General features: G+C 43.2%; 1 protein-coding gene across 1 annotated transcript; it reads right to left on the bottom strand.

Annotated features, from left to right (window-relative positions):
• Positions 1-1,956: 1,956 nt before the first annotated feature.
• LOC121467133 lies at positions 1,957-8,856 on the bottom strand. The gene is made up of 2 exons (XM_041708439.1): positions 8,679-8,856; positions 1,957-2,896 (listed from the first exon to the last, which is right to left on the bottom strand). The coding sequence occupies exon 2, from the start codon at positions 2,873-2,875 to the stop codon at positions 2,219-2,221; it is 657 nt and encodes a 218-aa protein (XP_041564373.1). The 5' UTR covers positions 2,876-2,896; positions 8,679-8,856; the 3' UTR covers positions 1,957-2,218.
• Positions 8,857-10,601: the final 1,745 nt, after the last annotated feature.

The following is a 10,601-nucleotide window of genomic DNA, read 5'->3' as shown; positions in this document are numbered from 1 at the left end:
CACTCATGGACGCGTCAGCGAAACCATGTATTTGAAACGGGACTTGTGGATCTGTGTTGACGAATCGCGATACCTTAATTTTCGGCAGCTGCAGAAGCGTCGCTCTCCCACGATGTTAGCAACTGCATCAGTAGCGACTCGTCCCAATCTAATTTTCGAAGGCACAGTTGCTGCAGCATCATCTTTGCCTTTGTGACCAAAGAACACAAGAGGCAAAGTGGGTCGAAAAGTCGAGCAGTCACCGACAAAATAATTCGCTTTGTCGCGCAAAGATCCAGGAAAGAGTTATCCAACCGAAATTGGAAGTAATCTTTAACCGGTAACCAAACCACGCCAAGGGTGTTAGTTACGTCTGAGTCTGCCTTAAGTTGCATTACATGGCTATCAGATGCGGATAACTCTGGGCAGTGTGAAAACCACTTTGCCAATTCAAAGCCTGCCTCTTCCGCATTGGTGCGGAATGGAATAGTGCGGAGTATTCGGAATTTTGTAATTGGTGGAGGACATGTGGTCCATTGAAACATATTCCTCAATGAATTCAAGATACATCTTCTTCAGCGAAGGGTCCTTTGCGCTTATTCGCAACTAACCTTCCCAGAATGACGTTCGCTATCCGCAACCTGCGACCCGCCTGGTGGCCTCAGCTAGACCTCCCTTCGCTATTAAAAGAAAATGCAGATACCTTTAAAATTATTCAAACAAAAAATACAATACATATTCAAGGAATAGGCGAGGGAATCATTAAATCCAAAGGACTTTGTCCAATAGAACTCCAAACAGACAAATATATATTTGCATATAATTTTCATATAGTAAATCAAGATTTTGCGATTCCATGTGACGGAATAATAGAAATCGATTTTATAAGAGAATTAAACTATCAAATAGATATTAACCCTACAGAGGATTGGTTTATAGCAAGACCAAATAATATAGACATTCACATTTATGTTTCAATAACATACACTTCTAGTAATAATACAATTCTCTACCAGCCAGATCTCAAGTAGTACGAAAAATAGAAATAATGTCCGACACTGATACTATATTAATACCAAATCAGGAGATTCAACCTGGTATATACATTTTCAATACCATCACATCAAAACAGAATGCATTTGTCCGATTACTTAACACAACCAGTACGATAAATTTATTAGTATTAAAAACTATAAATGTGAACCAATTTCCGATTATAATGTAATTCAAAACACTTCAAGTAACAGAGAACAAAACATTATGGAAGAACTACAAAAAAATTTTCCCGTTCAATTTAAAGAACAATTATCTGAACTATGAGAAAAATATACTGACGTATTCCGTCTAGAAACCGAAATAATTTTTACAAGCAAAAATTGAGATTGAAGGACGATGAACCAATCGAAGCCCGCACAGTCAAGTAAAGGAAATTCAAAAACAAGTAGGAAAATTAATTAAAGACAATAAAGTCGAACCATCTGTATCGGAATACAACAGCACACATTTACTTGTCCCAAAGAAAACAATTCAGGGTTCAAACGAAAAGAAATGACGACTAGTAATTGACTATCGCCAAATCAACAAAAAACTTCTGTCTGATAAATTTTCACTCCCAAGAATTGATGACTGAAAATTTAATACTATTTTATATTAAGAAACGCGAAACTTGTGAGTGCAGTAGGTTCGAGATAATTTTTTTGCGATAATTTGTGTAACTCAAAATTTATTCAAGCTCCGGTCGAGTGTGGACGTAAGAATACACTCCGGAAAAATAAATAGTTACTCAGTCGAAAACGTCGAAAAAATGTATAAACGCGAGGTTTTGCGATTCGCGATGCTAATTCGCATATCGTAAACTGAAGTTTTTAATTAATTAATTAATTAATCTGAAGAGGTGGGGGGGTTGCCGGATTTCTGCCCGTGGTAATGGTTGGTTGAAAATGGCGACTCGCTGGGTTCTTTTTTTTAAGCTTTTATTTCACAATTTATCATAACTTTTCACAACGTTGAAACTTCACTTTATGGCTTCTTAAGTACAACAAACTAACTCTACTTAAATCTAATGTTAGGAGAGCGGGGGTGGAGGCTGTTAACAGACCGAGTGCGAGATGAGAATTCATCTGGACATAACTGCTCTCGACTGTTAACGAATAATATCGACAGTGGCCCCTCCTTGGTGCGGACATTCCCCCCCTTGCGACGATAAACGTAGCAACAAAATTTTTTCACGTCTGGCGCCTTAAGATTGTCTACATGATCCCGAGACAATCCAGCCGAACACAGTGCTTAGTGCGACAGGCAGCCCCTCATTCAGATTTAGGAAACCGGGTTGGATGACATCACGATAAACGTCAGAGCCCAAAACCAGAGATATCGTCGCTGGGCGATGAAACTGTTCATCAGCTAGACGGATATCGTTAAACCGACCGCGAACATCGTCGGCTAGTGCACGGATTGGAGTGCGAGTGGAGAAATTGGGGCTGACCTTAAGCACCACCTCGATTTCGAAGGTGCCTGTCCGTGACCTTATAGTCACCGAACAGACCGTCTCGTCTCCGACGCTTGTCGTAGGGAGATGGAACGCCGCAGCGAGCGATCTATCGCCGGTGCTTACCGGGGAGCACAGGTCGATCAGGGCACCCGTGTCGTATTTTTTGGTTCCTGTGTCGAGTACCACGATGTCCGTCGGGATGATCTGCACACTCCGATGCTGCAACAGAGACGCCACAGATGGAGCTGCAGTTGGCGTTTCGGCCTGGTCCGAATGACGGGAATGATTCCGCAAGCTGGGCGTTGGACCCCGAGAGCGTGAGCCGGAATCTGATGGTCGTGATGAAGTTACCGAAGGTCGCACTGAAGAAAATGACTGGCGTCGCGAACTGGAAGACTCGCGCATATGGAGCAACGTGTGGTGGTCCTGCACAAAAAAGATGAATGATAAGTACATTTAGTCAATCGTGAACGAATTTTGAAGCATGAGGACAGAAGGCACTATTTTGGAAGTACTGAGGTTGCATTGGCCTCCATAGGAAGAAGTACTAGTTTATGGACGGGACGTTTAATAATTCCTCGAGCGGTATAGATTTCTAGTACGCGAACTCTACTATCGGCCCCTGGAAAGACAGATACAACTCTGCCGAGCCGCCAGTCGTTTGATGGCATATTGTCTTCTTTGACGACCACCATATCATCGACTTGTATATCTTTGGAAGGATTCTGCCACTTATTGCGCTTGTGCAGTTCTTTTAAATATTCTTCTTTCCAACGCGCACTAAACTGCTGATGCAGGGCCTTTAAATGTTGCCAGCGATTTATAATCGACTTAGCGTCGCCCTTAATTTCGGGCTCAGCTGTGGAAAGCAACGGACCCCCAATCAGAAAGTGGCCTGGCGTTAACGCCAACAAATCAGAAGGATTTTCGGACATGGGAGACAGTGGCCTGGAATTAAGGCACGCTTCAACTTTGGCAAGAAGGGTGGAGAGCTCTGTAAACGTGTACTTCCAACTTGACGTCGACTTGTAGAAAAGTGTTTTAAAGCTTTTCACTACAGCCTCCCACAGTCCTCCCATATGTGGAGCTTCGGGTGGAATGAAACGCTACAAAAGTCCCTGATGGCTATAGGCATCAGTCACAGACTCCTTGATCGCTTGCATAAAACCACGAGAAAATAGAGTCGCTGCCCCCACAAAGGTTTTTCCATTATCCGAATGAACCCGCTGAGGACAACCTCTTCTCGCTACGAATCGGGCAAATGCTGCGAGGAACTTCTCAGTTGTGAGGTCGGAAGTAGGCTCTAAATGGATCGCCTTTGTGGAGAAGCACACAAACACGCAAACATATCCCTTGGTAATGAGGCATGCTCTGCCTGTATAGTTTTTTATTTCAAATGGGCCTGCATAATCATAGCCACTATATGTAAACGACCTAGAAAAGGAGACTCTATCTGTCAGAAGATCGCCCATTAATTGCGTCTGTAATCTCTTCTTGTGTGCACTATACACCTTACAGGAGTTGAGTACAGCTTTTACCAGATTCTTGAGTTTAGGAATCCAATACTTCGATCGAATGAGGCGTACCACTAGTTGGTTGAACCGCAGCGAAACGCCTCGGCTGGCTAGGTCCGCGGAATTTTGCTCAGATCGCACATGCGTCCAATGCTCAGCGCTCGTCACCTGAGTAATCTTGTTCACTCGGTTGGCTACAAACGTGGCCCAGTGGCGTGCCGGTTTGTTCAACCATGCGAGGACGATGGTGGAATCAGTCCAGCAGAAAATCGGAATTGGAAATTGACATATTCGGAAGGATAGCTGCGATCATTTCTGACAACAACCATGCCCCACACAACTCGAGCCGTGGAAGGGACACCGTTTTAACAGGTGCGACTCGGGTCTTGGCGGTAAGCAGATGAGACATAATATTATGTCCTACTTCAACCCGCAAGTATATTGCGGACCCATATGCCTTGTGCGACGCATCACAAAACCCATGATGCTCGAACTTCGCCTCTGGCTGGAAACCAACCCACCTAGGAATACGGATTTGCTTGAGCTCTGAATAACTGCGCAAAAACTCTTGCCATCTTTGATTCATTTCTGTGGGGATAGTTTCAGCCCAGCCCAACTCTTGCAACCATATTTCTTGCATAAAGATTTTTGAGCGGACAATAAACCACCCCGCGAGGTCAAAAAGTTTCGCGATTTGGGAAAGAACCTCTCTCTTCGTATACGTAGATTCAATCGAAACTAGCGGTGGAACAAAATAGAACCCGCCCGAGGTCGCATTCCACCGAACACCAAGTGTTTTGGTAGTGCTTTCGGAATTGATATCGCGAAAGTCATCGTGGAGTAGCTGCTCGTTAGGGATATCTTCGAGTATGCTATTCTGATTAGCTGTCCACTTTCTCAGTGGGAACCCAGCGAGGTTAAAAGCGTGGCAAAGTTCGCTGATAGCAAGTCGAGCCTCTTGTATGCAATTGGCCCCTGTCAGAACCTCGTCTACGTACATAAAATGCCGGATAATATTGCTTGCTTTAGGAAACTCCGATTCTACGTCGTCTGCCAATTGTTGGAGTACGCGAAGTGCCAGAAACGTTGCACAGTTGACACTAAAGATGACGGTTTTTAGCTCGAAATCGCTTACTTGTCCTTCTTTATTCCGGAATAAAATTCTTTGGAACGGCGTGTGCTTGGGATCGACCCAGATTTGACAGTACATTTTTGTAATGTCTGCACTGAACACGTACTGGAAATAATGCCACTTCAAGATCTAAATGGTTAAATCAGATTGTAGGACTGGACCAGCATGAAGAATATCGTTCAAGCGAGTATCGTAAGACGGGGGAACTTCTCTCATGTGACCCAGATCCAAATACTCTTGAATGACTGAGTCATATTGCTCATTTAGTGGAAAGTCTCTTTTCAAACGGTTTTCGTTCCTAAGAAGCTGAGCTAGGGCAATGGATCGCGAGTGCCCCAATTTGGATCCGAAATTTTCGGGTTCGCGAAACGGTAACGTATTTCCCGCTTGCGTCTCTAGTGGTGGTTTAGAGAAAAATGCTCTCGCAATAGGAATCGGATTTCTTTACCCTCTTTGTTGGTATATTCTCCACCTCCCAAAACTTAGTGAGAAGTTTTTCTAAGACCTTTTCACTCGTTTCGGTTATCTGGGTCGTGAAAGCTGCTACCCGCTTTTGAACTGATGCGTTGGACACTGGGCCGGTAAGCACCCAGCCGAAGATAGTTTCCTGTCCTATCAGAGAGCCGCAAATGTTGGTGCGCGTGCTGCTCAGCAACACAGACGGTAAGATGTCGGCTCCGATTAGAACATCTATCTGTGAACTCTCTAAAAATGGTGGATCTGCCAGGGGGATGGCCGGTAAATCAACCAACGCATCTCATTAAATTGGGTACGACGGAAGCATTCCAGCCAGTTCGGGCAAAACGTAAGCTGTGGTTTCTAGCTGAAGGCCTGACTTATTAGGGGCTCGAATAGAAAAATGGCAGAGCCTGGTCGCCTCAGCGGAAACGGTTTGATTTAAGCCCCGAAACTTAGGCTTTGATAAGACGGAATGGCAGTTTAATCAAATTGAACAGGCGTTCCGAAAAAAAACGTTGTTTCAGAACCCGAGTCTATTCGAGCACGAGCCCTGTAGTTCGTTCCCAAGTGGCATATATCAATAATGGCCGTGCCTAGCAAAACCGCTTTAGCACCAGTTGAGAAATAGTTCTGCACACTGGGCGGATTTTCAAGACCGTTGACGGTCCCTTGCACCGCTGGATTTTGAGGGCTTGCAGAGGAACTAATTGCGGAAGTTGACCCACGGGAAATGGGGTTGCCTTTATGCAACAGTGTATGATGCCGACCTCTGCATGTGAAACAGCTGTGAGTGCTAGTACAGTCACGTAGCTGGTGTCCTCTTGCGAAACAATTTAGGCAAAGCTGCTTTTTTTTGATGTAGATTGTTCGCGCATCCACAGACATGTGGAGAAAACGCTGGCATAAGCGCACTGGATGACTCTCTTTTGAGCACAGATCGCAATTCTTTGGTTTAGTAATTACCTTGGCTTCGAAGGAGTTGCGCTTCCTGGGAACGGGTTGACTCTTAGCGTTGGAGTGATTGCGTTGGCTGGGTTTCATATCCCCAATCGCCTCTAGTGTTCGGTATCGTTCGCTAAGAAATGTGTTCATTTCATCCCAGGTCGGAATGTCTGATTTGGATGAAAGGGACTGCTCCCATAAGGAAAGGGTCATTTTCGGCAATCTACTGGCGCACAGGACTACCAGGAGACAGTCCCAGTTCTCTGTGGAAATGTTTGAATGAGCCAGCGCTATCAAACACCCATGGATTGTACTCTGTAGGTCTTTCAGTGCCTGGCCAGATTCGGGATTTACGGAACCCAAATTAAAAAGGAGTTTGAGTTGGCTATTTACTAGCAGTCTCTTATTTTCGAAACGGTCTCGAAGCGCTTCCCATGCTGAATCGAAACCCTCATTTGTAAGAGGGGATTTGTCTACGATTGCCTTAGCCTCACCGATAGTTTTAGCGTTGAGATGGAAAAGTTTTTCGACCGATGTCAACCTAGGATTATTGACATAAACTGCGGTAAAAAGATCCCTAAATTTTGGTCATTTCAAATAGTCTCCTTCGAAAACCTCAGTATCGCATGGCGGTAGTCGGCAACCGGACGAAATCGGAATGGGCAGGGTGTTGGAATTGGCGTTGGCCGTTTGAGTTTTCACTCGCTCAATTTGTTCACTGAGTTTTGCGGTACAGGATTCGTAAACTTCATAGCAGTGCTCATATTTGGCTTGGAGAAGTTCTAACATTGCATGCGCCTCCCCGCCCCCCGCAAGAATTGCGTCTGAACACACTTCGTACTCGTTTTCTACCCTGTCCCATAATGCCTTGATTTGATCCCGTCGAACTTGGCACGTGTGGACCGAAGGATCTGAAGCCCCTGAAACGTTTATTCTGGCTTCAAATGTGCTCAGACGGTCAGAGATCGAAATAAATTTGTCTAAAACTGCGTCGCGTTGGGCCATCTTTACGCTGGATCGCATGACTTTTATCTGTGCAACTACAGGAGCGTTTAAGGAGCTGTCGCTTTTTGCGTTGGATATCAACGCTTTGGGTTCTTATTTACCCTGAGACACGCTAGGAAATATATCAAAAATATAAATTGTATATATCCACAACAGTCACGCAGCTGTGGGATTTGCCAATGACTAGTTAGTAACTCGATAGGGAAAAATTAATAAACAATATTAGTTGGAAAACCCCAAAACAATTTTTAAAGTGTATCATTTATATATATATTATAATATCGTATTTATTATTTAATTATGCTTTGTTTGCCCTCAGGTTACTTGAGTTGTTTATTATTGCTTGAGTTATTTATTATTATTTTGTGTATGGAATGGCGCACAGATGTTTATAAATAAAATTCAATTATATTATTATATGCCAATATATGGCGTTTTATATGTGACGGAATGAATGGAATGTAACAATAAACCTGTTGAATATTTCCACTGTCCCAAGTGGAATTGGTTGCTCAAGCTTTGACGGAATGAATGGAATGTAACAAGAAACCTGATGAATATTTTCACTGTCCCAAGTGGATTTTGTCGCTCAAGCTTGGATAGATATGTATATATGTATAAGAAAATAAGTTTACAAATAAAACGCAGGTGGAGCTGGAGTATTTCGTTATTAAATTTATTTGCTGCTCCGTCGTGTCATGCGTAACCCTCTTGATATGTCTGGTTATATCTCACATACACTTGTTTAATGTTGTTTATGTAAACAAATACTTGATAAAGATATAAATTAATTTGAAATATGTATGATCACTTTGCGTTTATTTGTTAACACACATAAACGGCTGGGATGTTTGCTGGAAATGTTTGCTGGTTGTGGACTATATTGTATATTGTTTTCGTATATGTATATGTTTCAAGAATATACAAATGTAGATATGTAAAATTATTATTTTAATTATCTACGTATGTGAATATGTTTTCGGGAATGTATGTAGGTGAATATGTTTCGGAATGTACGTATGTGAATATATTTTGGAATGTACGTATGTGAATATGTTTTGGAATGTACGTATGTGAATATGTACATAAAAATGGAAATGGAAAAAAAACCGTGGAGTCGCAAAAAGGCGATCGGTTGGAAATAGCAAAATCGTACTAATCTTTTATTATTCTTGAAATTGACGGAAATCCACCGGTGCCGCTGGAAATCGCAGATCGATCCGGCCGAAGAACCAAAAAATGAAGAGGTGGGGGGGTTGGCGGATTTCTGCCCGTGGTAATGGTTGGTTGAAAATGGCGACTCGCTGGGTTCTTTTTTTTTCAAGCTTTTATTTCAGGTAACTTTCACAACGTTTAACTCTACTTAAATCTAATGTTAGGAGAACGGGAGTGGAGACTGTTAACAGACCGAGAGCGAGATGAGAATTCATCTGGACATAGCTGCTCTCGACTGTTAACGAATAATATCGACAGTGGCCCCTTCTTGGCGCGGACAAATCTTTACGCACTAACAATAAACAAATGAGTAAGAACGTGGATCAGCGCACTCAACGCCAAAAACAACAAGACGAAGTTCGTGAAAAAGCTCAGAGAGAGCAAGACAAACGTTGTCTCTCCTTGGCCCGTAACAATGCTTATTTCTCTTTCACGAGTAATACTCTAGAACCGAAAGTGCAAGAAAGTGCAAGTTTACTGACCGCCGAAAACCAGAGAGCTAGTTCTTGCTCTCCCGCTCAAACGCCATGGAGTGAGCAATGCAAAACTCCAACCGAGCTTCTGCCACCTAGTTGAACAACAACAGTAACTACTACGTCAACCACAACGGTCTCTATCGCGGGTAAAGCAACAACACAACTAAGTGCAAAAATCGGGTCAAACAGCAAAAACAAAGCTACGGTAGGTGAAATGACAATTCCACAAGCGGGTTCCGCCATGCAGACAGACATGGATCGCTACATTAATATTTCCAAGGGCAAGCTAACACTCCCAAAAAAATCGGAAGGCAATATGCCCAAAATAAACCATACCAACAAAGGCCCTGAAAATCTCGGTCCATTAAATGAAAATAGATTTTCCATTCTGGCGGAGTCTGAAACAGAGTCTGAAGAACTAGCCCCAAGGAAACTTAAGCCACCTATCTTTGTTCGGGAGAAGATCTACAACGTCCTAGTCAACAAAATAGTTGAGCTTGTCGGAAAAGATAACTTTCGTGTTATTCCGCTTATGAAAGGGAATATAAGCGAAACCAAACTTTAAACCAAAACAGAAGAAGATTTCCGAGCAATGTCGAAGTACTTAAACGATGTCAAAAAGAATTACTACACGTACCAGCTGAAAAGTTGAAAGGGCTTAAAAGTTGTGCTCAAGGGAACTGAACAGATGTGACCCCAATATTATAAATATTATAAACAAAAACAAGAAGCCGCAACTTTTTAAGGTCGAGCTGGAGTCAGACAGCAGAACTTTGAAAAAAACGCAGTGCACCCAATCTACAAGTTGCAGTACCTTCTGCACCGTAGGATCACAGTAGAAGGAACGGGCCAGTGCAATGCACAAATGGTCAGGAATACGGACACACCAGGGCTTACTGCACCCTCAGGTCAGTTTATGTAGCTTGTGGAAACTGCCACGGCTCCGAACCCTGCCCCGCCAACAAGGAAGACTCTCTCACTAAAAAGTGTGTAAACTGCCAAGGAAACCACACAGCAAACTACAGAGGCTGTCCAGTCTACAAGGAGATGAAAAGTCGTATGCAACGAGCGACAACGGCACGCCAGAACATCTTCATGAAATCACAAACGACACCGGAAGTTTTCTTCGCAAAAGTAGCCAGGTCATCATTTGTGCCCTCAATTACCACCAACGGCATTTCCTACGCAAGTGCTCTAAGATCAGGCACAGCTCAAATAGAGTCGAAAATCGATAACATACAGCAGGCCATGGGGCAGCCACAAAGTAACATGGAAACTATGATGATAACTTGCAACAAAATATGATGGAATTTATGTCCTTCATGAAAACCACCATGCAAACTCTAATGCAAAACCAAAATATCTTGTTACAAATGCTTGCAGCTCAG

The sequence above is a fragment of the Drosophila elegans genome, unplaced genomic scaffold (assembly GCF_018152505.1).
Source record: "Drosophila elegans isolate 14027-0461.03 unplaced genomic scaffold, ASM1815250v1 contig_208, whole genome shotgun sequence".
In the NCBI taxonomy this organism is placed as follows: domain Eukaryota; kingdom Metazoa; phylum Arthropoda; class Insecta; order Diptera; family Drosophilidae; genus Drosophila; species Drosophila elegans.
Note: the sequence above shows the minus strand (reverse complement) of the source record. Positions and strands in the feature narration are given on the sequence as shown.